The 27,462-nt window shown below is 50.8% G+C and overlaps 2 protein-coding genes across 4 annotated transcripts in view; one reads left to right on the top strand and one right to left on the bottom strand.

The window, feature by feature from the left end:
* Positions 1 to 1,336, top strand: part of PFKP (phosphofructokinase, platelet) — a 52,435-nt gene extending 51,099 nt beyond the window's left edge. For both annotated transcript variants that reach the window (XM_069546560.1, XM_069546561.1), the window contains 2 exons: positions 834 to 936; positions 1,023 to 1,336. In XM_069546560.1, the coding sequence (XP_069402661.1) occupies positions 834 to 936; positions 1,023 to 1,170 (251 nt within the window). In that variant the 3' untranslated portion in view covers positions 1,171 to 1,336. The remainder of the gene's footprint in view (positions 1 to 833; positions 937 to 1,022) is intronic.
* On the bottom strand, positions 1,331 to 27,250 carry PITRM1 (pitrilysin metallopeptidase 1). Of its 2 annotated transcripts, XM_069546557.1 has the most exons (27): positions 27,146 to 27,250; positions 25,129 to 25,231; positions 21,496 to 21,602; positions 21,174 to 21,325; positions 20,629 to 20,743; positions 20,454 to 20,550; positions 19,692 to 19,852; positions 17,730 to 17,856; positions 17,402 to 17,490; positions 16,773 to 16,901; positions 16,097 to 16,210; positions 15,841 to 15,937; positions 14,917 to 15,051; positions 13,477 to 13,615; positions 8,526 to 8,642; positions 7,440 to 7,572; positions 6,580 to 6,700; positions 6,404 to 6,480; positions 6,030 to 6,195; positions 5,697 to 5,797; positions 5,045 to 5,165; positions 4,792 to 4,848; positions 4,231 to 4,343; positions 3,520 to 3,645; positions 2,666 to 2,811; positions 2,352 to 2,454; positions 1,331 to 2,272 (listed from the first exon to the last, which is right to left on the bottom strand). In XM_069546557.1, exons 1-27 carry the CDS (start codon positions 27,196 to 27,198, stop codon positions 2,173 to 2,175), a joined length of 3,099 nt encoding a protein of 1,032 aa, XP_069402658.1. In that variant the 5' UTR covers positions 27,199 to 27,250; the 3' UTR covers positions 1,331 to 2,172. The 2 variants fall into 2 exon arrangements, with proteins under 2 accessions (XP_069402658.1, XP_069402659.1); XM_069546558.1 differs by lacking the exon at positions 25,129 to 25,231 and having other exon boundaries at positions 27,146 to 27,204.
* Between the last annotated feature and the right edge of the window lie 212 nt (positions 27,251 to 27,462).

The following is a 27,462-nucleotide window of genomic DNA, read 5'->3' as shown; positions in this document are numbered from 1 at the left end:
TTGGCGAACAATTACTGTCATCAGGTAGTCCTACCTGGGCTTTCTCCCATTTCAGCTACTCGTGACTCTTTGTGTCCATCAGTTCTGTTGGATTTTTGGAGGTGGGGATTACATGTAAATAACAAATTACATAAATAACAAGTAATCTGGAAGAATTGACATTTTAAAAATATTTATCTTCTAATTCATGAACAATTTAACCTCCATATATTAGACCCTTTGCTACTAAAGCATTGTTTTCCATTAAGCTATTGACTGTAAGTTTATTCCTGACTTAGTGATTTTAAAAAATTCTCCCTAATATTTAAGTGAAGTCTTTCTGCAACTTATTTGCTGATGGTCTTTGGTGGATACTGGATGCTCTGATGTTCGCTAAGAATTGTTTCAGTCATGAAGGCTAGGACACACTTTTGCACTGAATGAGATGGATGGTCCCTTGAATTTTCTTTAGCTGACTTGCTCATGTTACACTCAGCTTGTCTGTTCCCCTCTGTGTAGAGGGCTGACTTGCTCTAGCATCCTAGAGGCCTGGGGGTTCCCTGGGGAGAGCGTCTCTAAGAGTCCTGATCTTGGATGTTTGATAAACCTCTGCCTGTGTCCTGGCTGTGCTTCTGCGGTAGGGAGAGCGGACGGCTGCACGTCTTCCATGTTTACAGACCTGCTTTTGTCTGAATCTGTAAAGTTTGGCATGAAAATACACAATTTACCCTCTCCTCTGCAGTTCCTACAGCTCTCCGTGTCCCCTGCTCTCCTGCTCTCCAAACCCTGGTAATTTGTGCCAATATCTAGACCTCACCTCTTGTTTTCTTACATCATCTTTCTACCTTTCATAGGAAAAAAATTTTTAAGTGAGGACTCTGTGTGTGTGCTGGGAATCAGCAAGAGAACACTGCTGTTCCAGCCCGTGGCGGAGCTGAAGAAGGAGACAGACTTCGAGTAAGCACCTGAGGCCAGGGGCGGGGGGAGGCCCCCCGGGTGGGCCCTACCCTTGCTCAGCCTGGTCCCCCCCCCCACCCCCGCAGGCACCGGATCCCCAAGGAGCAGTGGTGGTTGAAGCTGCGGCCCCTCATGAAGATCCTGGCCAAGTACAAGGTCAGCTTCGAGGTGTCGGATGCCAGCCAGCTGGAGCCTGTGCAGCCCCGTGGCGCTGAGGAGCCGGCCGCCATCTAGTGCCGCCCACCGGCTGTCGTGGTCCAGTTATTTATGAGCACTTTACGCGAGCATCGTCCACGTGATGCCTGACCCCAGGCCCTGGCGCACGGGCCGCCTGTGCTGTCCTGTCTCCTGCTTCACAACCTGCGGGTCCCGCAGAATTAAACGTTTGCTACAATTCCAACCACTGTGCCCAGTGTCTTTATTTTACATGGGAGTTGAAGACCTCGGGGTGTGCGGGTGGCTGTCAGGGTTCTGTTGGCAGAAACAGACAGGTGTTTTCTAGGGAACTGGAGCTGGCCACAGGCAAGGGCAAAGTCACCGGAGGAAACAGGCAGTGCTCTGACCTGCAATGCGTGGGTGGTGCCCAGCGCACAGATGGCCCTGGATCAGGGAAGGTGATGCTGCCAAGGGGGAATGGAGGCATGCACCCCAGAGTCTGCAGAGAAGGGGCCCCCACTCCCACCCTGTGTGCCTGGAGGAGGAGGGGGCTGGGGGAGAGTCAGTGCCCCTAGGAGCAGAGCCTGACTGGACACAGTTGCCCCACAGCCAGTGAGTGAAGGCCAGCGTCAGCAGCGTCAGGACACCTCATGCATTTCTCCATAAAGTCCCTAAAAACTACTTCAGCAAATAGTCATTTAAAATAATGCCTAAAGCGCAGGTAGGTCAGAGTCACCTTTTAGTTTTAAAAGGCATGCACTAGGACAGTAAAGTAAAACAGCACTTAAAGCTTTAGAAAGTCTCAAGACTATATACTCTGTGCGTCTCTGGCATGTAGTGAGTAATGATTTCAGTTAATTTCTTTGTGATCACTATTTCCTTCTTCAAGACGGAAGAGTTTTCATCTGACTTGCCAGGCAAGACCTTATGCAAAATTTTAAGAATGATATCAAATGATATCATGTATATACGATCATATATATTTGATATATAAATAATATATACACATGATCAAGAGTCTTGCTAAAAAAATAACTTAAAAGGTGAGGAAAGCAAGGCCCTCGGAGTCAGGAGGCAGGGTCACCGCTGTCTTACGACCCACGACGGGTCCTTAGCGATGCTCGCGTTGTCTGGTCCGAGCAGAGCCATGCCGTGTGTGTTTCTCCTGGCGCCCAAGTACCTGGAGGCAGGGGGGCAGTGGTCACTCAGGCACCATGGGGTCACAGGGACTGGACACTAAGCACCCAGCTCCCACTCACCTGTTGCTCACGTCGACCAGGTCTTCGTGGCAGACGGCAAAGAGCTGCTCACGGTGTACCTGCTTCATCTCATCTGAGAGGCCGTACAGAAAGTGGTCCAGGCCTGAGAGTGAGTACAGGGGATGGGATGGGGTGGTTCTCAGGACACACAGCCACCCCCAGCCTTCAGGCCCCGCTTCCACCACAGGTCTCAGCACTGACCCTCAGGCCCACTCCTCCCGACTCGGCTGAGACGCTGGGCAAAGGAGGAAGCAGAGTCTCGGGAGGACGAGCTCAGGCACCAGGGCTCCAGGTGTGTCTGCTACACCACGCACCTTTATCTGAAGGTGCCACCGGAGTATCCACGGCAGAGAAGACCGAGAGCTTTGCCTCGTCAATGTCCTGCTGGGTGAACCTCCCGGCCTTGGCCCAGTCGATGGCCTTCATGAAGGACTGCAGTGTTTCCGTGGAACGTGGATCCCTGGAGACCCGAGGAGTCAGACACTGACGTTTATCAACAAGGAACAACCAAGTATGACGCAGTTTGTCCACACTTTGGGGTCATCAGTGGCTGTTTTCATCAGCGGCTGTTTTCACATGGTACAGACACCCCAGTGCTCTGGACACTGACGAGTGGCCACAAAAGCCACCAACACTATCCCTGGAGACCCAGCCTGTCACCCTGCGAACTACACCTCTGCCACCAGGACAGGGACTGGCCAGAGGGAACAGAAGACACATGTGAGACGCCCCAGACTCAACAATGGCCCCTGCGGAGGCCAATCTCCTGCATCCTCCCTGAGCATGGAATCCTCCAAGGTCCTCACACAGGCACGTGGTCCCCAGGGCATCTGTGAAAAACGCCTGGTTTCTGTCCCTCTGGAGACCCATGGCCCCCGCACGACCACAACCACGTCCAGCCCGTGAGAAGGGAAGCCCCTTCTTCCTTGGGGTGTCAGTCCTGCCCTCAGGCAGCGGGGCCGCAGGACGGAGACGTGAGCGGGCAGGAGAGTCTGTGGCCCCGAGGACCCAGCCCGGCCCCAAGAGTTTCCAGGTTGTCTCCCAAGCACCCTGGCCACCAACCCCAGAGCTGTTTCAGGCCCAGGGTTCCCAGGATTATCTGTCCCCACTGCTGGGGGGTGAGAACAGGGGAACGTCTTTCTGAAGTGTGCAGTGCGCTCAGACCCACCTGTAAGAGTAAAGTGTGAACATCCCGCCGTAGCTGAGCCGGGCGCCTCCGCCGTAAGCACCACCTTTTTCTCGAATTTCCGTGTGTAAGAATTTAGCAGTCATCAACCGTGCCAGGATCTTGAGGCTGAAAAGATAAAAAGATGCACATTAACAACAGCACAGCTGGCAGGGCAAGACTGAACATAACACAGAGTGATCCACGAGGGCAAGAAAGACGCGAGCAAGGTGAGGCCTGGGTGATGGGAGGGATGGGGGCGGGCCCACTCCCTCCTGCCCCGCCGCAGCATTTGGGTGTCTTAGGTGAGTGGCCTCCACCGTGAGTGCATCCCTCCCTTAGAAAACATGCTCCAACAGGGAAAATCTACCAGGCCTCCGCATCCCCATGACGTCCACCATGAGCAATGACAGCATGCCGCCCCGCCCTGGGTCTCCTCTATGACGGGGCGGGGGGCATGTGGAGGGTGAGCCTGAGCTCCTGGGAGAGGTGGCGGGCCGCGCATGGCTCTGCTCTCTGGCAGGGACGGGGTGTGGAGGAGGGCAGGAATCCACCCGTCCACACGTCTTTTTTCAGGAACTTCTCTTTCTGTGATATACGGGAAGTTAAGTCCTCACACCCAGGGAAGGTGGTCCCTGTCTGTTTCTAAAACCACATCTTGCCACTCATCAGAGCCCTACATAGTGCTGCTCCTGAGGGCCCAGCCCCATGCACCTGGCGTGGTCCGGGGATGTATACGGGGCGGTCCTGGTGCACTCGGCAACGTAGTTCACGGGGAACGGAAGCAAGAAGTGCGTCTTCATCTGGCAGGGCTCGAAGGTGGGGTCCTGGGGCAGAGGCCAGGCGGTGTCAGCGCCACATGGCCAGGACCCTCGAGGACCCAGAGCCCTGATCGTGATGCCCTGGGCAGCAGCAGCAACCCCGTCCACACATAACAGCACTGGCAAGCTCGCCCCACACAACCTCCACAGGGTGGAGGTGGCACATCCCAGCCCGCCCAGAGACCTTGGCTCACCTCACCCACTCCCTCCCAGGGCCCTGAGCATGTGGCCTTGTCTGGTCACTTTCCCAGAATAAGTGCCTTTGTCTTTCCTAGGGTCATCGGGAGCGGGGTGGGGGGTGCGGGTGGGAGGTGAAGTGATCCCGATACAGCAGTGATGTTTGAACAGAGGTGGACTGAACATGAGGCATCCACACAGCACCTGATGGCCTCAGATACAGGCTGGCCATGGAAGGGACGGCGAAGTGGGCAGGGCGCGAGAGGAAGGGACTCACCGTCACCAGCCTCCTTACGACTGGGCAGCTTCCACTGGATGCCTTAGGTGCAGGTTTCTGGAAGTGAAACGTTTCCCAGAGAAATGAGTAAACCCTGAAACGCACGTGAGCGGGTCAGGTACATTCCAGAAACAGCCTGGATGCTTAGGGTTCAGGCAGTATAGGCTCTGTGGCCTGAGTACCCTTCCATCGTGAAGCTCGGGGAGCAGAAGTCCCCTTGTCCTTGGGCCCCAGGGCGGGCCCCGAGCCTCACCTCCACCACGTGCAGGCACACGGGCCTCTGCTCCTTCTCACTCCGGCTGAGGCTCCTCAAGAAGGTCTCCACTGCGCCCTCCACCTGTGACATCTGTTGGGCAGTCGCGTTCACAGAACATCTGTTTAAAACAGTGTATGCACAGAACCATTACTGTGAAAAGATTACCGAAGTGTAAAGACACGTACATGTAGATGTACAAACAAAAGCTGAGTAAACCAAAAGCCACATGCTTTTCTTCACCACATGCTTTCTGGGTACGAAAAAGCCTGACCCTGCTCTTGGCCGGCTCAGAGCTCTGTTTCCCTGAGGAGGAGGAGGTGCAGAGAACAACCCACCCCCAGTGCTTTCAGGGCCGTGGTCTCAGCACACACACTGTTGAGAGGAAAATAAACCTTCATTCAAGAAGCACTGTTAAGTAGTCAGAGGGTGGTGGTAGTTCTCCACCCTCTCAGAAGACGTTTCTCTGTGGTTCCTCCAACCTCCACTGAATCAGACACTATCATAAAAAAGCGTCTGACAAACACTGAGAAGACCTGGGCTCTTCTCTGCATGCTGTGGCCGCCCCCGAGCACTCCCTCTGAAAAGCCTCTCCACACCACACTCAGCAACAAGGAGGTTAAGTGCAGCCTGGAGGCCAGCGCGGCCCTACCTCAGGCTGTCACAGCTCAGCAGGTGTTTCCAGATGCGCAAAAGATTCCCCAGGATGGGCTGCAGGTTAGTCATCTCCGCAATTCTCTTCATCAGCAGCACCTGAGTCAGAGAGCCCATAGGGAGAGCCTGGACCAGACATCCTGACACAGGGACACAGGTGTGTGTGTGTACGCGTGGCATTCGCACTTGCCCAGCTCGAGGGAAGGGAGCTGTGGCTTGAGAAAATAAGGTGAGAGAGAACACTTTCCGCCCCCCCGCCCCGAAACCTGGCCAGTTCATGTTGGCCAATCTGTTAAGAGCCCCGGAGAGGCGGCCAGCCTGAGCACCTCACCTGGTCCATCCCTGCGAAGGTCTCCTGCAGGTCCCCCGCAGGTGCCAGCGTTCTGCCCGCCCTGATGGACGCATAGAGGTGGCCCGAGTCGGGGACACCATTAGACAGCTCCTGGGCGGCCATCCTCACCAGCACACGGAAGTGCTCCTCCTCCTCAAGGCGGGGGCTGCAGCGGAGAAAGCCGTGATGAGCCCCGGGGACACAGCCACGCCCCCGTCCCCAGTGGGAAACCTGCCGAGGGCAAGTTCTCAGGGGAGGGCAATGTCGAGACTCCAGCAGGGACCAAGGACCAGGCCTGCGACCAATCACAACAGGGCACGGTGCTCACAGGACTGGGTCCCTGTGTCTGGGGTCACGTCTTGGCAAATACTTACTCATTCAGTATCTCACTCCACAGATGCATCATGTCTGCTAGGTTTCTATCGAGGCAGAAGGAGGAGAACAGCACACCCTAAACCAGGAGGGAAGAAAGAATTCTGACCTTCTGAAAAAGAAAAAAAGACATGGGGAAAACCAACCCCCACCAGCCTGCACCCGAGGAAATGGTCACCTGCTCGTAGGTGTTGAGGTGTGAGTCGTCGGGGAGCACCTGGGGGGCGGCAGCCAGGCCACCCGTCTTCAGCTCCACCTGCTGGGCCAGCTCTCGGTAGTCGAGGCTGCCGCAGCCCAGCCTGTGCAGAGAGAGCACAGAGTCACCGGGCAGAGGGTCCTCTGGGCAGGGAGTCCCCCGACTGGGCCCCCGCCCACAGCAATGCCCGCCCAGCAGCTGGGCTCCCCCACCCCAAGCTTTGTAGCCCCCAGGTACAGGCAGCCTCAGGGGTGGGGGACCTGCAAAACAAGCTTCTCTGCACTCTCAAGAAGTCACTTCAACACGGATGACGCCTTGGGAAGGAATACCCTCACTGCTGCCCCGAGTGCAATATTAACTAACTGTCCCAAATAAATGAATAACTGAAGACAAGGTGACGACCGGGCTATCCCGGAACCCTCTGCCATGGAAGGCAGGCAGCAGGAGCTGTATTAACGAGGACGGGGAGCAGCGGACAGGTTCTGCGGGTGACCCCAGGCCTACACGTCACATTTAAAGCTTAAAGCTTCTGATGAGAAGAATTATCCTCTTCATCATTTTAAAAAGAATCTAGTTCAGATAGCTGTGTATTACGTTCACAGTTTATACATGGATTTTAATGTACTACATTATAGTAAGAAAGTATGATGTCCAGGAGGAAAATTCTCAACAAATACACCATCCACCTTTCTGTAACAACACTACGAGATTTGAAAAATAAAACCATTCACTGACAAGTGACACTGATGCATTGAAACAGGACACACAGTGAACAGCCCCGAGCGACCAGGGAAGACGTGCCGGGCTCTAGAGGCGCGCGTCTGCCCCATGCAGCCCCTTACTTGGTGAGGACGCTGCAGAAGAGCGGCACGTAGGGCCGCAGCTCCTCAGGCAGGGCATTGAGGCTGGAGAAGGCTCTGAAGTAGACCACACCATTGGTGGGCTGTGCGCAGTACTGGACTGGCGTGTCCCCAGCTGCAGGAACAAGGGTACTTCTTCATATCCTTACCAGCAAAGTTTTAACAATGTAACCATCATGTAATATTTGTAAAACACAAAAGTTTTTCAAGGATGGAGTTTTAAATTTTATATTATTATATTAGCCAAAAAACGCGATTCATTCGCCACACATCATCAGACAACTTTCCCTGCTGTACTTTTGTTACGGTAGAACCCGGAAGTCTTGAGCTGCTCTGTGAGGAACCAGAGCAGAGCAGGGACCCTCGTGGGGCGCCTGACCACCTGTGGTCCAGCACCGCCGCCTGCACTCAAATCCTGGGCATGGGGGGACACTGGCAGCCCCACCACAACACACCCCACACGCCACTCACCGCCAGGCCCCTCGGGCACTACCCTGTGTTCTCATTTTCACATCCCAAGCACAGTGTCTGACCTGCAGCGGAGCTGAGCACTACTCATGATGAATTACAACACTGACTCAATGAACTTCACTGATAAACCAGACCTGAAGGGGACGCTGACCTGGCTTCCCAGAAGCCTGGGCCAGAGAAGGGGCTTTGCCGACACTCACACACGAGTAACAACAGACACATCATGAGTCAGGGGTGCTCGCGCACAGCCAGAACCCTGGCTAGACATGGACACCACGAAGGCCAGCGCTGGGGTCAGACCTGCTCGGGCAGGAGGGGCTGTCACATCACGGCCACGGGGAGCAGTGTCAGCACCACGGGCGAGGGTCCAGTGTCCAGGGGAAGCGAGCAACGACCCCTCTGCATCCCACAAGGCAACACCCAGCGCTGTGGGCCTCTGGACCCCATGCCCTTGAGAGCCATGTGTACACACACAGGGGAACCCAGAAGCAGGGGCTCAGCATTGCTGGACCCAGGACTAGAAACGGGGGTGCAAACATCCTCTGTAGACATCCACCGGTGACTCTCCTCCCAGGGACACTGGTACCCACCACTGACCTGCCTGTACCACCTCCAGCTCCGTGAGCGGGATGTGGGGCTCGACGTCCGACACCCTGAGTGCTGGCAGACACGAGGCATCTGGAGGTTGACTCTGCTGAGCCTGCAGTTCCAAACCTATAGCGGGGGGCGGGGTGGGGGCGTAGCAGCAGTGAGCATCCAAGCCAGCCCTTAGAAGCCCCTGCTCAGCCCCTCTCCTGTCCTTTAGTTTCTGTAGTCTCCCCTGGGCGCAGGGAGCCCCACAACGCTGGGGTCGGAGGTTGCCAGAACCAGAGAAAGCAGCACAGTAAGCAGCCAGCAGCAGTCGTCTCCCCAGCTCATCCTCAGTGACTTCAGAGGACAGGTTTGCTGGGGGAGGGGAGTTTGTGCAAGCAGTTCCCACCCCCATTTTATATCACAGACTGAGCTTGTGGGTTGAAGTGCACTAACTCTGTACTTGTTTACTTGTATTTCATCTTCACTCATCTTGGCAATATGCTGTGTGATCACATAACGTTCACAAAGAAAGAAATGGGTGAACACTTCCAGGGCCTGATCTTACACTGATGTGAGGGAGGGGTGACGGAGGATGGACGGACACCCTCTCCTTGAGTTCCTGCTCAGACCAGGCAACCCGTGGGGAGGGGGTGTCACAGGGTGCAGTCCTGTCAGCCTGAGTCACCTCACCCCTACCCTGAGTCTCTAGCACCAGGTTCCCCACCTGGCCTCACGCAGGCCCAGGGAGCCAGCTCCACATACTTCTTGAAGCCCCAACACCTTCAAGGGCCCCACCTGGCCACTTTTCCCCAGTCAAGTGGAGCACCCCAATCGCTGCGCCTCAGACATGTCCTCGCATCCTGAGAAAGCCCCCTCGCGCCCTCTGTCCTGGTGAGCATGGGGCAGAGGCCGCATGCTCCACCACAGGCCCTGGTGGCCCAGCCACGCCCCTGCACACGGCACACACGATACAGGCCCCAAACTGGAAGACTGACTTTCCCAACAAACTAACACCCATTCCTACTTCTCATTGGTGCTTATCTGCAGACTGGACCCCGATTCACAGACTCTTTGCACTGAGTCCACACTCAAGACTTACTGACCTGACACAATGGTAAATGCACTAGGCTGTGTCCTATGTCTCCAGACCACTCTGCCATGATCTTGTAACCAGGGCCGCCATCCCTCCACAGGCAGGCGTGTGCTGGAACATACGAGTTGTCTTAACGCAAGACACCTCCACGGCCAGGCCAGGCACCTGATAACTCAGGGAACACACATCTCTGTGCTTGGTTGTGGAATTACCTTCTGTGCCACAAACAGCTTGGAAAATGGATGGACCACATTAAACTAAAAACCTGACAGCAAAGGACACTGTCAGCATGAAGAGGCTGCCTACACAGCAGGCAAGTATTTGCAAATCTAATGTTACTGGCAAGATATCCAAAATATCCAAAGAACCCAGTAGCAAAAACCATCCAATTAAAAAATAGGCTGAGGACTGAACAGTCATTTTTCCAAAGACAAAGATGGCCAACAGGTATAGGAAAAGGTGCCCCAAACCACTCACCAGGCATGATAATAGTGTGTGTCTATTACTGTGCCCACAATAAAAGACAGAAATGGTAAAGAACTAGTAGAAGCAGAAGAGATCAAGAAGAGATGGCAACAAAACACAGAACTATACAAAAAAAGATCTTCATGACCCAGATAACCATAATGGTGTGATCACTCACCCAGAGCCAGACCTCCTGGAGTCTGAAGTCAAGTGGGCCTTAGGAGGCATTACTACGAACAAAGCTAGTGGAGGTGATGGAATTCCAGCTGAGCTATTTCAAATCCTAAAAGATGATGCTTATGAAAGTGCTGCACTCAATATGCCAGCAAATTTGGAATACCCAGCAGTGGCCACAGGACTGGAAAAGGTCAATCTTCAACCCAGTTACCAAGAAGGGTAGTACTGAAGAATGTTCCAACCACTGGACAACTGCACTCACTTCCCATGCTAGTAAAGTTATGTTCAAAATCCTTCAAGCTAGGCTTTAGCACTACATGAACTGAGAACTTTCAGATGTTCAAGCTGGTTTAGAAAAGGCAGAGGAACAAGAGATCAAATTGCCAACATCTGCTGGATCACAGAGAAACCAAGGGAATTCCAGAAAAATATCTACTTCTGTTTCACTGAGGGGTAGCTGTGACTCCTTTTATCCATTTCTCCCACCATCCACCCAACTACAGCCTTTGACTATGTGTATCGTAACAAACTGGAAAACTCTTAAAGAGATGTGAATACTAGACCACCTCACCTGTCTCCTAAGAAACCTGTATGCAGGTCAAGAAGCAACAGTTAGAACCTTATATGAAACAAATTACTGATTCAAAATTGGGAAATAAGCATGACAAGGGTGTATATTGTCACCCTGTTTATTTAACTTCTTTATAGAATACATCATGCAAAAAGCCAGACTGGATGAGGCACAAGCTGGAATCAAGATTGCTTGGAGAAATATCAACAATCTCAGATATGCAGATGATACCACTCTAATGGCGGAAAGGGAAGATGAGCTAAAGAGCCTCTTGATTGAGGGTACAAGAGGAGAGTGAAAAAGCTGCCTTAAAACTCAGTATCAAAAAAAAGCTAAGATCATGGCATCTGGTCCCATCACTTCATGGCAAATAGAAGGGGAAAAGGTGGAAACTGTGACAGATTTCCTCTTCTTGGGCTCCAAAATCACTGTGGATGGTGACTGCAGCCAAGGAATTAGAATAAGACTGCTTCTTGGAAAGAAAGCTATGATAAACCTAGACAGTGTATTAAAAAGCAAAAACATCACTATGCCAACAAAGGTCCATATAGTCAAAGCTATGGTCTTTCTAGTAGTCACATATGGATGTGAGAGTTGAACCATAAAGAAGGCTGAGCGCCAAAGAATTGATGCTTTTGAACTGTGGTGTTGCAGAAGACTCTTGAGAGTCCCTTGGACTGCAAGGAGATCCAACCAGTCAATCCTAAAGGAAATCAGTCCTGAATATTCATTGGAAAGACTGATGCTGAAGCTGAAGCTCCAATAGTTTGGCCTCCTGATGTAAAGAGCCAACTCACTGGAAAAGAGCCTGATGCTGGGAAACACTGAAGGCAGAAAAGGGCGGCAGAAGATGAGATGGTTGGATGGCATCACCAATTCAACAAACATGCACTTGGCCAAACTCCGGGAGATGGTGAGGGACAGGGAAGCCTGGTGTGCTGCAGTTTATGGGCTCGCAAAGAGCTGGAGACACTGAGCGACTGAACAATGACAACAGAGATTACCTGGACAAACTGTGGTAAGCATCTCACAGCATATAAATACATCAAATCATTATGTTATATATCTGGAACTAATATGATGTTATGTCAGCTACTCCTCAATTAAGAAACAAAAATCAGGAGGCTTTCCTGGTGGCTCAGTGGTAAAGAATCCACCTGCCAATGCAGAAGACACAGGTTTGATCCCTGATGAGGGAAGATCCCACATCGAGCCTGTGCTCCAGTGCCCGAGGGCCGCAACAACTAAGTCCATGTGCCCTAGAGCCCGTGCTCTACAACAGAAGACGCCACCGCAACGAGAAGTCTGAGCACAATGCGAGAGCAGCCCCTGCTCGCTGCAACTGGATAAAAGCCCTTGCGGCAACAAAGACCCAGCACAGTCAAAAATAAATAAGATTATTTTAGAAAATTATAAACTTATGGTTACCAAAGGGCAAAAGGAGGTGGGGAGGGATAAATTAGGAGATTGGAATGAACATATACACGCTACTAAAGTACATAACCAACAAGGACCTACTGTAATAGCACAGAGAACTATATTCAATAGTCTGTGATAAACTACAGCGGAAAAGAATCTGAAAAAGGAACAGAACCACTCTGCTGTACACCAGAAACTAATACAACACTGTAAATCAATTATACTTCATTTATACTTTAATTAACAAATTTATGGAAGACCTTAAAGTAACTCTCTACATATGTAAAGAATTCAGAGATTAAACAGGTTACACATCGACATTAACTCTGTCTTTACAAAGTCAAATCACCTCAAACTCAGCATGATCAAGTCAACCCCACCTGCTGACATGCCTGATAAAGTCTTCGTGTAATCCCAGCCAACTTTTCAGGGGTCGGGAGGTGGGTGGATGTATATGTATTCCTGTGTACTGTGTACATATGTAAACGTCATATGCTGCAACCTGCAACTGCTGTATAGAACCCAGTGGCTCTGATAAACGCACAGCGTGAGCAGCACACCACCATCGAAGGCAGGTGCCTCCGCCCCAGAAGGCAGCCCCATCCGCTGTGGCCTCACGGCCTGTGAGACTCACAGACCCCGCGTGTCCCAGTGTTCTGGCCCTCGTTATGGCTGAGCAGAATCCCCCCATGTGGACACCTCAGTTCCCTCTCTGTGTGGACACATGCGGGCCTGTCAAGTCCCGTGCGGACAGACACTTTCACTTCTCTTGGGTGAACACTCAGGAGTAGGACTGCTGGGCTTTACAGGCAGTGCAGGTTTACCACGTAAGAAACCACAGACCCGTTTCTATGTTCACAGTGCCTGCACCAGAGGCACCCGTGGGGGCTCCGTGAAGAACGGAGACCTGCCACCCCTGAGCCCACAGCGCACTCTGTCCCCAGGACCCGTCTGCAGTCAGCCGCAGACTGCCACGCAGCACGCACCCAGTGGCCTATACAGCCTCGGTAAGGAGAAGGCATCTGTGAAGTGTGTAAATGCATAAACCCTGTGAAGCCACCTCTCTTCCAGAACACCTGCCTCTCCTGCTGAATCACAGGGTATAGTTTCTGAGGGGAAGGTCAGTCTTGTTGCGGTTAATACAGAACTCTGCAGGCAGCCGGCAGAGACCTATTGGCTGAAACCAGCCGCCTCCTTACGCTGGAAGCTCGGTGGGGCTGGGTGAGGGTGGGGCAGCTGCCAGACCTGACCTTTCTCATAGATCTGCTGCTTGTCTTCCGGGGAAAGAGAAGTGACCTTTTGCTGCAGTTTTTCTGTTTCCATCTGTGCTTGCTTCTCGGAATACTTTTCATCTGGTTTCATGGATAAAGTCAGCTTGTGCCGATTATTCTGCAACAACCAGAGCAAGAGAAAAGTCAATTAAAAACACGGTCTTATGGAATCCAGCATTGAGCCGGCCTCCAGCAGGGTGCGCTTAGCCCCACAGTTCCATTTTCCCATTTCTCACGGTGATGACAACAGAACTTGCCCCACGAGGTTGTGCATGCAGAGCCCGGGAGCCACAAGCAATCCTTGAGGCCACCTGCTCTGCAGGGACCATGTGGTCCACACGCCAAGCTGCTACCACCTGAGGCATAGTCACCGTAGTTCCTATGTCTTAACCACAAACGCATCGATATTCAACAGTGCCTTTACACCTTGGTTGTACAAAGAAACCACCGGCACCTTTTAATACCATAATAAACCTTTGGCTTTAGTCTAAGTTGAAGATAACGGAATAAAATAATTTTTTACTGAGTCTTCATAATACCACTAACCTCTCAAACCAAAACTAAAATCAGTATTTTATAAACCGTGAGGACAAAATAGATGCTGATCTAACACGACTCAAGTGACACTGGGCCCCTTGACTTACTGCACTAGACACACACGCCCACAGAAAGCTCAAGTGCGACACCACAGAGCGGGAGGACCACAGCACGTCAAGCACCATGTGCAAAATGGCTTGTGATTAGAGATGAAGAACGAACGGCCAGAGCAGGTGCCCCACCCCAGCACGGGTGCCCAGGACCACGACCCCACTCACCACAGGACAGTCCTCCCCACCCCCACCCACCCAGGGCAACAGGGGAGATGACATTCCCCTCCATCAGTGATGGTCCACCAGGGAACACACACAAAGCACAAAAGCCCACAAGTCTGTGGAGACAAATGAGTACCAAAGAGACCTTGGTAAAAACAACCAGAACATTCACACACTTGGGCAACTCGTCTCATGTTCAATACAATCTATTAGCAAAACTGAACAAAAATACAGGGCGACCCCCTGGGGTCCAGGTTTAATCCCTGGTCTGGGAGCCAAGAACCCACAAGCCAAGAAGCGCCCTCCTCACCAAAGCAATACAGGCAGATGCTCCATTAAACACCCGCCCCACCTCCACCCACCCACCCACCCACCCACACACACACACACACTCACTCATACACAAAAACCCACCTGCATGAATATCTGGAAAACAGAATTTTTAAAGCTAATATATGACCATTTACATTTTTAATCAACAATTAAAAAATTAAATCTCATATTGTCAAAACTCGACTTATACAATGCAGAGTATATTCCTAATGTTCCCTTCATTATTATAAAATTCAAGTTCAAAATTACAGACATAAACTCTCAACTTTCTTACCTTAAAATACTGTTTCACTTTTTCTTGCAAAAACCTTGGATTTTCCTTCAGGCACTTTCGGAACTGAGCCACCTGACTTCCGAGCTTCAGGAGCTCTATGGGGTCCCCGTCATGGTTCCAGCAGGAAGCAATGTACTATTGAGGGGGCAGGTAGGAGAGTCACAACAAGCCACAGTAACCTGCAAACCCTGTGTCTGCCCAGCAAACATCCAAGCCTGCCTTTTCATCAGGACTCAGCTTCTAGACTTAAAAATACCACAGATGACTGCGCATGAAGAAAATTAAATCATTTTTTTTGGCTAGAAGAATAACTAAACTCATGATTTTTTTCCCCTAACAAATTAGAAAGCACAGATTTAAAGATTACTTTTTGGAAAATATAATTATGAAATCATGCTAAATCCCTAACCATTTAAAGTACTCCCTAAATCTATTAAAAAATAAGACATCGGAAAGCTAATGAAGTAAGCAAATAAAAACAGGAATGATGTATTATAAAACTAAATTAACAGTAATTTTATATCAGATCCAAACACCATAACTTCTCCAGTTCAAATGAAAGGTGCTATGAATAACAATCTGTATTTTCAAGAACCACTAACTGGGCTTCTCTGGTGACTCAGTGGATAAGAATCTGCCTGCCAATGCAGGAGACACAGGTTTGATCCCCGATCCGGGAGGATCCCACATGCCATGAAGCAACTAAGCCTGAGTCTCACAATTACTGAGCCTGCAGCTACTGAAGCGCAAACGCCTAGAGCCTGTGCTCTGCAACACAGCGAAGCTACCACAATGAGAAGCCTGCACAACACAACTAGAGAAAAGTCCGCACAGCAATGAAGACCCAGCACAGCCAAAAATAAATTAAAAAAACCACGAACTAACACACAAAAAAAAGAGACTGAGGAGTTTAAAACTACGCACAGACGTCAGGGTGAGTCCAAAGCTGACGGACTGGTGCTTCATCTGTATTTCAATTTTATGAAGTAATGCTTCAATGCGATCCTCTTCAAATCCTTTCCTACAAAAACATCAAGAACTCAGACACTAAAAAATCCATATGTCTCAACAATAAGGCTACAAAGGTGACATTCAAACAGCTGCCATGAAGGACTGCATGTGATGTGAGCCTGTGTTCGGGAACGAGGACCCAGCCCAGCCCTGCAGGCGCCACACGTACTCGATGACGTCATCTAGCGTCCGGTCCACTATGTCCCGGACCGTCTGGACGTCCTTCTCTGCGATGCCCTGTAGGCCCACGCTGAAGTAGGCCTCCCGAGTGCAGCCATTGTACCTGGTATGAAAGCAGGTGATACGTCAGAATTTGCACGCCCCTCCATCGCTGGTTGAGAAGACTCTTCACTGAGATCAGAGCCTCTACAGGACTCAGCCAAGAGGGAAGCTCCTCAGGTACCCGCTGCTCAGATACGATGCCTCACACTCAAACCCTTTTAGTTTTTCCAAAAACCACCACAATTAAAATTCCAGAGCAAAACAAATCTAGAGAGCTTTACCAAATGCTATGATTTCAAAGGACTTCTAATGGCCTGACTTTTCAAGCAGGCAGCAGCATGCCACTCTTGGAAGAGTTACCTTGTTGGGTTTTTTTGTCAATTGTCCACTGCAGGGGACATCTACAGCTTGTGCTGGAAGCACAGCTGGGGCAGGAAGAGGGCCCCTCCCTAACCACAAGGTATGGAGCCACCTATACCACTGATCCCCCCCAGCCCCACACCCTACGAGCGGCCAGTAACCCCTGCCCTGCAATGACCAGCCCAAAATGTGTCCAGACACTATCAGGTGTTAGAAGTGCCCCTCACCACGGAGTAATGATCTGATCTGACAGTGACACGCACCCAACATCAGGAGAGAAGTCTGTGCCAAGTCCGGATTCAATGAGGGCTTTGTAGAAGGGGGCGTTGGGGCCACTGATCAGGAGTGAAGACAGAAGGCTCAGCGTGAAGGCTTCAAACGTGTTGGTGATGCTTCATTTATGAAAAGGGGGGAAGAGAGGGAAATGGTTGGCTCATGGAAATGTTTTCAAAACTATTAAAACCACAATAAACACTTTTATTTTCCAAAGCAGCTGAAATTCTACTAGAAATTCTTCCACTTCAACCTCTATTTTAATAGTTACATGGGCAAAAGAGCATTTCTTGACTTGTAAAACTCTTACACTGTGGGACCTTGGGGGTCCCACACCATGAGCAGACAGTGACAGCAGAGCAGGAGCCCTCCCTGCCCATACCCCTCATGTCAGGCCGCTGGGGTCAGTCTTGAGTGAACAAAGCTTCTCAAGGTCAGATTTCACAGGGCTCTTTTCACGTGGAGAGGCACTGTGACCCCAATATTAAACCCAAACCGTTCCACCGCTGTTAAAGACACCCCACATCTAATAATACCACTGAAGGCCCAAATCCCCCCACCCATGTGCTCCCAGGGGTGCGTCCCCACAGGGTGGTCCGCGTGAGCCTCACACACTCACTCTGGCAGGAGAAAGCTGACACTGATGGTCGTCTGCCCCGAGGGGCCCTCAGCCAGTGAGTCTGGGGCACACGTGATCTGGAACTCCCTCTGCAAGGGCACAGGCGTGCGTCAGCGGGCGCAGATGGGCAAGGGCACCTGACGTGCAGGACATTCCCTGTGCTTCGCGTCAGGGCAACTGTGCTTTGGCACGGACCACCGCTCTTCCGGCTGGAGAACCCTCACACCCAGGGCAGGCCCACAGCGCTGGAAACCCTAGGAACACACACCCCACCTGCATGTCACACGCTCACAGGCCTGCTGACGCATGACTCGGACCCAGCTCTCACCGGCTCATCCCAGGGCTTCTGGGCTGGCACTGACGTCCGTGGCTCAATTCTCTGAAATTTACTCAGGGCCTCTTCGTGAATTTGCTTCAGATGCTGCTCCAGCGGAAAGTTACCATAAGTGAAGAACCTGAAGTTTGAGAGAGCACCTTAGTCTACATCAGGCTCTGTAAGAACCAGAGGGTGTCCAGGATCTAACGGCCAGAACACGCCAGTCCCCATGCTGATGTCAACTTCACACAGGAACACTTGTTTCACTTAATTTAACCACAATACCGAATAGAGAGGCTTCTGCTCTTTTCTCAAGATGTGGTTCAAACAAAGCACAGATTGTACAAAAAGGATTAATTAAAATCTGGCAAAAACTGCTCTTCATTTTGAACTTACTATAAATGTGTTAGAAAAACCAAATAAACTACACATTAAAATATTTAAAACCTAAGCTACAGCACCACAATAATCTAAGACTAACAACCAAATTTAAAATGTCACAAACATCAAATCTGGGTCACAAATCTCAGATCGCCCATATTTTTAGGACAACACATTACTTACTGGGATAAAGAGCATAGTGCAGACCTCATCTTTTTAGCAGAACGCAGTCTGAGCTATAATTAAGGGCCTGGGAGCTAGTATCCTATAGATCCCGTCAGCCTCCCCCTCAGAGCTTTAGACAGTGCAAAGCCAGCAGTGAGGAGCACCTGGCTGTGCACACTGGTCCCCACACGCCCAACTGGCTCAGCCCCAGGACCCCTGGAGGAACGGCCACGGGTCTAGAGCAGGAGGAGGCCTGCCTTTGGGGCCAGGGCAGATCTCAGAAGTCACTGAAGATGTCAAGGATGAGTGTCAAGGAACTTCCTCAGGCCACCGTGGGGACAATTTGAGCACTAAAAAGTTTTTGAATTTCATTTGGTGATCACACGGTCTTAAATATATACACATATGAAAATATTTCCATGAGATCATTATGGGCCATGAGGGGGCAATGTCCCACCAGAAAGGGTGCTTAAGGGACACAGCAAGGAAAGGCTGCCTGTGGGCCTCGACTGATCAAACATCTCAGGGACAACTGGAAATCAATCTCGGTCAAGGCATAGGTGGTTTTATTCAATCATTTATTCTGTTAAATGTGAAAACACTGTTATCTCACATAAGAGAGCATCCTTGTAAACATCTATGTGTATCCGTGTATGTCTGTGTATATCTATACATGTCTAGTTGCCTGTTACTACATGTGTCTACGTGTGTCTACATGTGTCTGTGTACACACCCAGAGGACGGAGCTATAGGCTGAACACATGGGGTTCACTGATCTACTCCCTACACTCTCCTGGATGATTAGGAGTTTTCGTAATTAATTTTTTTAAATTTTACACTTAAAATAGTTTTTCAAATGACTTTACATGACTGCTTAAAGTATTTGTAAACTACTGTTGTTTAGTCACTAAGTCCTATCTGACTCTTTGCAACCTCATGGACTGTAGCCTGCCAGGCTCCTCTATCCATGGGATTTCCCAAGAAAGTATACTGGAGTGGGTTGCCATTTCCTTGTTCAGGGGATCTTCCTGACCCAGGGAACAAACCCACGTCTCCCGCACTGCAGGCAGATTCTTTACCACTGAGCCACCAGGGAAGTCCTTGCAAACTGTCAGTGTTTTATTATTAATCATACCTGAAACAGGCAATTGATCAGAGGTTGAATGACACAGCTACCTGTCTGGGGGCACCTCTCCAGGACTGCGTCCACCCTGAGAGGAGGATCACAACTTCCTGTTATACCATGCCTCAGGCTGAGCTGCAGAGGCAGCAGGCACGGGCCACGCCTTGTGGGTCTCAGGGCGTGTCCACGCACAGCAGCTCCCGTCCACTGCCGGTGGTCGTGAAGGAGGCCTCCCAAGCCCAACTCAAGAGAAGCAGGACAATGGGGGAAAGCAGCCCAGCACCAGGCTTCCCAGGCAGTGTCACCTGGCATTGCTGGGGTGGTAGTGCACGGCGTGGAACTGTCTGAGCTCCTCCCATGTGAGGTCGGGGATGCACAGGGGGTCCCCTCCGGAGACCACAGAGTACGTGTGGTCAGGAAGCAGGCGGTTCTGAAGGTGCTGTGAGAATATCCTCTCGTTATCTGTCTTCAAGTAAAAATACACATGTAAGTGAAAACCAGCACACACACTGTTCACATGTTCAACAAAGTAGCCGCGTCCTGGGAGTCCCCCTGCTGACATCCCCAAGTACCCATGCAGATGCTTTCAGCCATGAAATGCTAATTAAGACGTGTACATTTTTTTTTAGACATGGTGCTCCTGAACACCTAACTCCAGAGTACAGTGTCAGGAAACAAAAACTCCTATGACCTGCCTTCTTGCAACATTCACTGCATGCGGTCATCTTTACCATAACTTGAGAGACACTGTGTCTGTGAACCCCACCCTACACCGGGCAGGAAAGAGCGGAAAACCAAGGTCTCAGGATAGTCAGGAACACAGTTTTTATCTGGCCAAGCCCCAAAGACCAGACATCACTGTGGTCCCCACACCCTCGCTGAGAACTGCCGTCCAGCTCATCGCCCAGCGGTGTCAGCTCAGTGCACTGTCTGCGCTAACGCCAAGTTCTCACAGCGAGGATGTTAAGTGACATAACAAGATGCCAGCCATCTGCAAAGACTATTTGTACTCCAACATTTTATACAGTAGGATAATTTAGCACAGCATGAGAGAGGGAAACACTCACAAATGCTCCCTTCATTTCATTGAAGACGACACCTTTAAAGACCAAAGGCGTCTGGGGGTCATTCGGGTCCTCATGTTCCAGTCGCCATCCTTCCTGCCTGAAGAGCGACAGATGATTACATGGTGACAGTGATTCTATCGCCGAACTAAAGCTCAATGAACCAATCGCTACATACCAGAAGTCCAGTTCCCGCAAGCACGGAAAAAAGGCTGCGTCCAAATACACGGACAGGAGGTTCTGGAAGTCCTTGGGGTTTTGTGTGGAAAATGGGTACAGGGTGTAATCACTAGCTAGACACAAAGAAGAGCAGGGTTTTAAACACAGCGGTTCCCCCAGGTTCATGCCAGCACTGTTTCAGCCTCATAGCAGGTCCACGGTGTTGGGGCACAGAGGCAGCAGCAGCTGTTGGGGGCGGGGGCTGGGATTGCCCACAGGGTGCCTGCCGCCAGCCCATACCCCCTGCTTCCTGCAGCCACAACCCAGACACCAGCCCTACCCAACCTCTTAGAGCATTATTCCCCAAAGAAAACAGCCGTCACCTTTTCCAGAAAAAATTCAGATGCATTTTCCCTAAAATTCCAGGTTTTATAATTAACCCAGTTTTCCTAAGGGATTATGCATCAAACGGCCTCCAGACAGAGACTGGGAACTTGACCCCAGCCTCCAGGCTGCCACCCCCACATCTGAGACCAGGCAGCCCTGGCCGGGCCAGCGTCTCACCCGTGAAGGCATTCATGAATGTGGACAGCGACCGGTTCAGCATCTTGAAGAAGGGGTCTCGGCAGGGGTACCTCTGAGAGCCGCACAGGACCGTATGCTCCAGGATGTGGGGGGTGCCGCTGCTGTCGGTGGGGGTGGTGCGGAACTGCACACTGGGGACATAGCCACACGTCAGAGCCCCTCAGGGTGCGGGCCAGCCGCGACCCCGCCTGACCTAAGGGAGCTGGGGCGGGGCGGAGACTCCCTTCCCCTCCATTCCTGCTGAACCGCTGCAAGCGCCCCTGCAGGGCATCCAGACCATGAGCCCAGGACGCACACACACCTGAACAAGTTGTTTCTGTCCTCGCGGGCCAGGTGCAAATACTGTGCTCCCGTGCCGTCATGGCTGAGCTTCACGGCTGTCAGCGACAGCTCGGGGACAGGCGTCACCTGAACCAACGAGGAAATGGGGGAGTTAGATTGGCTGGAAAGGCGTGCACCATGGGGATGCTGCGTCTGTGGGACCTGGCGGAAACCTCCGAGTCCAGAGTCCACGGACCAGGAAGGCCAGACCTGGAGCTAAGGACAGCACCACTGTCCCTCCTGAGCTCCCACTGTCTGCTACCATCTCCCGAGTGTGCCACAGGTGACCCTGGGAGGGAGGCATCCCACCCCACTTACAGATGAAAACTGAGCCTGTGGCTGACGGGACAATATGCCAAGATCACAGAGACCCCTTGTGTCAGACCCCTTGTGTCTCACTGGGCTGCCCTGGAAGAGAGGGGACTTACCTGGAACGCATACCAATGAAGAGGAGCCCCGCTCAACACAAACAGAGAAAGCCCACGCAAAGCAGACTCAGGACAGTCAAATAAATGAAAAGAACTATTCTATTATTTAAGAACAGCAAACTCTTCTTCACCCCCGGGGGAGGTCTTGTCTGTGAGTGCTGAATAACTTCCACTGTCCTTGGTACTGAAGTAACAGCATCAAGGCCCCACCCTTAACCTCAGCACCTTGCCACCATGACCACCACCTGGTGTGACAGGGACCTGTCTTTACTGATGCAACTTCCTGGCCGGGCAGAGGTCAAAGTTCTGCTGTCCTGAGCCTGCTCTGGGGACCCTACTACAAAAACTATGTGCTTTAAGTGGCCTACTGATGCCCACATAAGTTACAGCAATGAAACTGTTTACACCTCAGAGTTCACAACTGTACTTCTGTCAGATGTGATCAGTGTATTAGGTTGATGCAAAAATAATCGCGGTTTTGCAATGCCGAACTTCGCCACTTGTTATTAGAACACATTCTTAAATGTGGTTATGTCATACATCACTGTAATGGGTATTTCTTGCTTTATGTTTTTTGCTAATGACTTATTACTTACTGTGTATTTTATATTTATACTATGGAAATGATGTTAGACAAAAAGCAAATCTGAGCAATTTTCTTTTGAGTTCAAAACGGGCGTAAAGCAGCCGAGACAACTCACAACATCAACAACGCATTTGGCCCAGGAACCGCTAGTGAATGCACACAGTGCAGTGGAGGCTGAAGTTTTGCAAAGGAGATGAGAGCCTTGAAGACGAGGAGCATAGTGGCCGGTCACTGAAAGTTGGCAATGACCAACTGAGAGCAATCATCAAAGCTGATCCTTTTACAACTACACAAGAAGTTGCCAAAGAACTCAACACTGACCATTCTATAATCATTAAGCATTTGAAGCAAATCGGAAAGGTGCAAAGCCTTGCTAAGTGGGTGCCTCATGAGCTGACTGCAAATAAAAGAAAAATCCTGGTTTTGAAGTGTCATCTTCTCTTAGTCCACACAACAACGACGAATCATTTCTCAATCAGACTGCGACGTGTGACGAAAAGTGGATTTTATATGACAACCAGATCAGCGGTCAGACGGAGAAGAAACTCCAAAGCACTTCCCAAAGCCAAACTTGCACCAAAAAAAGGTCATGGTCATTGCTGGGTGGTCTGCTGCATGCCTGACCCACTACAGCTTTCTGAATCCCAGCAAAACCATCACATCTGAGAAGCAAGCTCAGCAAATCAATGAGATGCACTGAAAACTGCAAGCCTGCAGCAGGCAGTGGTCAACAGAAAGCCCAATTCTTCTCCATGACTAGGCCAGACCACAAGCTGCACAATCAGTGCTTCAAAAGTTGAACGCACGGGGCTACAGAGTTCTGCCTCATCTGTCACACTCACCTGACCTCTCGCCAACGGATAACCACTTCCTCAAGCATCTCGACAAATCTTTCGCAAGGAAAATGCTTCCACAACCAACAGGATGCAGAAAATGCTTCCCAAGAGTTCACTGAATCCTGAAGCACGGATTTTTATGTGACAGGAATAAACAAACTTATGTCTTGTTGGCAAAAATGTGTTTATTGTAATGATTCCTATTTTAATATATAAAGATGTATTTGAGCCTACTTATAATGATTTAAATTTCATGGTCCAAAACCGCAATTATGTTTGCACCAACCTAATATTTAAAACCAGTCTGTCTCTGGACTTCCCTAGTGGTCCTGTGGTTTAGAACCCGCCTGCCAAGAAAGGGGACATGGGTTTGATTCCTGGGTCGGGAAGATTCCACGGGGCAACTAAGGGCATGTGACACAACTACCGAAGCCTGCGCTCTAAAGCCTGGAAGCCACAACCACTGAGTCCGAGTGCTGCAGCTACTGAAGCCTTCGTGCCCTGAGCCCGTCCTCTGCAACAAGAGAAGCCACTGAAATAAGCCGCCTGCGCATTTCAACTAGAGTAGCCCATGCTCGTCACAACTAGAGAAAGCCCGTGCATGTGTGCTAAGTCGCTTCAGTCTTGTCCAACTCTCTGCAACTCCATGAACTGCAGCCTGCCAGGCTCCCTGTCCATGGGATTCTCCAGGCAAGAATACTGGAGTGGTTGCCATGCCCTCCTCCAGGGGATCTTACTGACCCAGGGATTGAACTGGCGCCTCTTTAGTCTAACCTGCGTTGGCAGACAGGTTCTTTATCACTAGCACAACCTGAGAAAGCCACACAGCAACAAAAATCCAGTGCAGCCAAAATAAGTTAATTAAAAGTAAAAATAAAATAAAATAAAACCAGTTTACCTCATAAACAGCTCTCACAGTAATTGTTTCTCAAAAAGGACCATGGTTTATTATAAACTAAGTTCCCACAAAACTTGAAATGTACAGGAAAAGAATCAAGACTCTGAAAAAGGTATTATTAGCCAGAACTATACAGAAATCCCAAGTCTCTTGAGACTTCTTTAGGGGCCCCACAACCATGAACCCCTTTAAGTGGTTCGGAGACCCTGCCCTGAATACCCCCTGCCCCTGTTCCTAGAGACAGATGGTGGCTCTCCTTTACTTCTCCACAAATCCATCCCCACCCTGCTTGTGCCCAGCAGACCCTCTTGCGTCTTCCTGTTGCACACCTGAGTCCTTCTGACTGTGAGCTGCCTGCCTCTGTTTTTATTAGTGTAAAGAACAGTGTGAAACCAACATCCAGTCGACTATGTCATGTACATCATTGTCAATTATAGCATTAAAATAAAAAAAAAGTTTAAGCCAAACAAAACAAGATATTTTAACATAAGCTAAGTACCTATAAGCCCACACAATCTCTCTTCTATAATCCTGAAACCTAAATGGCTCAAAACCAGAAAGATTTTGCCCAACTTTGGAGCAAACTTGCTGGATGGTAGGAACTTCACCTGAGTAGATGCGGGGCCTTCAGTCTTCAACACAGGTTATCAGCAATGCAGAAACAAAAGAAGCAAGGCCTCAGGCACTCAGGGAAGGGATTAGGGGGTCTGCTTTCATCTGAGTCAGGAAACCCTTTCACTTGCAAACTCTGCTCCTTTGAGCATCTGCTGTGAAACTGAAGGAAGCGGGGCTGGGGACACAGATGAACAAGCCCACCCCCCACATCTCTGCTCTGAGCTGACACAGGAGGCGCCCCCAGGCCCACCTGGCTGACGGTGAAGCCGTGGATCCTCTCTCCAATGCGGTATTGCAGTGCTCGCTCACAGGCCTTGGTGCTCCCCCACCTCCAGGCTCCGAGGTGGGCATTGCTACATTCAAGGAAAGGAGTCAGATGATCTGCTGGAAGACTGGCTAACATAATTCAGCAAGGTAACAAAAAACACTGCCATGTGACAAAGAATTCTAAGAAAAATGAAAACCTGCATCTGCTAAACACATTTCAGAAAATCAGTTTCCATTAAAGTCCTTTCAATTGTATCTCAACTCACCTAAGCCTCGTAATACCAAACATTTAATGTTGAAAACCTTTTATTTCTACATGTCCATAAATAACTGTAATACAATCATGTCACCAATTTCCCTTGATTCTGGGGAAAGATACAATTCTCATGTCAAGATCATGGTATCCCAATGAACTCAGACTACAATAAAGTTTCATCCCACACCTGCCCAATTAGTGAGAATTAACAATCTAGCGTTGTCAGGGGCTCACATGGCCACTGAGTGTGCACTCTGAAGGGAGACTTCAGAACAGCCCTGTCCTTATTAGATGAGCAGTTCATTCCCCTCAACGTATGTGCCCGTGAGCGGCACTCACTCCCTGGTGCACAAACACACAACAACATGCACACCATTCCCAAGGGCCCCAAACTCAGCAGCCCAAATGTCCAGTAACAGAGAACAGATAAAGGAACTATTCAATTGACAAACTTAGCCCTAAGAATGAATGGACAACAACTACATGTATCAGCGATGTGGGCACATGATGCTGAAGCAAAGAAAAAAAGGTGCCATCTAACCAGGTAACACCGTAATGTACGACTACACAGGGATGGTAAAAACACAGGGGAAAAGTAAGTTACTTCTGTAAACCAGAAGAGCAATTTCATTTAGGAGAGAGGGAGAGTTATCATGGGTAAAGGGTAAGCTTAACCTGGGTAACAGGGACACAATTTATAGTATTTTCTACATTAACATTAAATCTCACAAAAATATTCTTTATAGAAAGTATGGGCTGAAAACACTGACTCATTCAACATTATGCAATAGTATGGGTCTATTTTATAAACAACCAACAATTCCATTCTGGATTTAGCCAATTCTAGAATTATGGGATAGAAGATTTTAACCCAAATACCCAATAAAGACAGCCCAACGACAGACACCCCCGTTTCCTCCCCTGGGTCAACAGCAGCTAAACTCCACCATAAAATAATTCTCTGAATCAGCATGAAACTAAACAATTTATGTTTCTTTAGAGAGTAAAAAGTTACATTTTACAAAGTCAAAAGGAATGAAGCTGATTCAGTTTGAAACTAAATGCATTCTTTTCCCATAAATCCACTCATTAAACACGAAGTTGGAGGCTCAGACAGGGAAGAATTCACCTGCCAATGCCGAAGACCCGGGTTCGATCCCTGGGTCGGGAAGATCCCCTGGAGGAGGGCATGGCAACCCACCCCAGTGTTCTCGCCTGGAGAATCCCGCGGACAGAGGAACCCGGCGGGCTGCGGTTCAGGGGCCGCTAAGAGTCGGACACGCCCGAATGATCAGCCCTTCACCTCGGAGGCCCCATTCTCCAGGCCGCAGAGGCGCTTAAGCCCCCCACCCACAACCTCGGGGAAAAGAGCAAACGCCCAGCGAGAGCCCTGCCCGCCGCCCCCTAGTGTCGCTCTTGTCAGCTCACTTCAGGGGGCCTCCGCCTCGGAGGCCCGACCCCCGGTCCGCGCTGGGTCCTGGCCGGCTTCACCCCGCCTTCGCTGGAGGCAGCTCCCCAGCCTCGGTAACCGGACAGGGGCTCTCTCCCTCCCTCCGGGATGAAGGCCACCGCGGGGCCCGCTCTGCCGTCCTCGCACCGCGGCCTGCGAGGGCGCCCCGTCTAGGGGCCGGGCTCTCGCAGACAGAGCCCCGCACGAGGGGTCCCAGGTGGGGGAGCCACGCCGCCTCGTCCCCTCCCCGCATCACCGTCCCGTCGCTCCCTGCCCCCAGCCCCGCCCCCTCACCCGCCGCTCAGCCTCCGGAGCGCGTCCCGTGCCCTCCAGCCGCCGCGCCACATGCCGCCAGACTAGCTTGCTGCCGGCGTGACCCCGTGCAACCCGACGCACGCCGCGGGGCGGGACCAGCCAGCCGCCTCCCAATTGGCCAGCGCGGAACTACGGTCTCTCCGATAGGCTGGCGTGAAGGGGGTGGGGCCTGTGCCCGGGGGGGTGGGGCCTGGGCGGGGAGAGGAAGGGCTGCGCGCGAGAGGGGCGGGCTTACCCCAAGCCTGGTGATTTGCCTGGTTCTCAGGCCAGAGGTAACCCCGGTCTCTGGGACAGAC

Source organism: Ovis canadensis, chromosome 13 (assembly GCF_042477335.2).
Source record: "Ovis canadensis isolate MfBH-ARS-UI-01 breed Bighorn chromosome 13, ARS-UI_OviCan_v2, whole genome shotgun sequence".
In the NCBI taxonomy this organism is placed as follows: domain Eukaryota; kingdom Metazoa; phylum Chordata; class Mammalia; order Artiodactyla; family Bovidae; genus Ovis; species Ovis canadensis.
Note: the sequence above shows the minus strand (reverse complement) of the source record. Positions and strands in the feature narration are given on the sequence as shown.

Coding starts and splice junctions, on each gene's coding strand:
- PITRM1 (XM_069546557.1), bottom strand. CDS start 27,198: ATGTGGCGCGGCGGCTGGAGGGCACGGGACGCGCTCCGGAGGCTGAGC. Junction 20,744..21,173: donor ATTCATGAATGCCTTCACGG/GTGAGACGCTGG, acceptor CTTTGTGTCTAG/CTAGTGATTACACCCTGTAC. Junction 2,273..2,351: donor CTGGTCGACGTGAGCAACAG/GTGAGTGGGAGC, acceptor CCCTGCCTCCAG/GTACTTGGGCGCCAGGAGAA.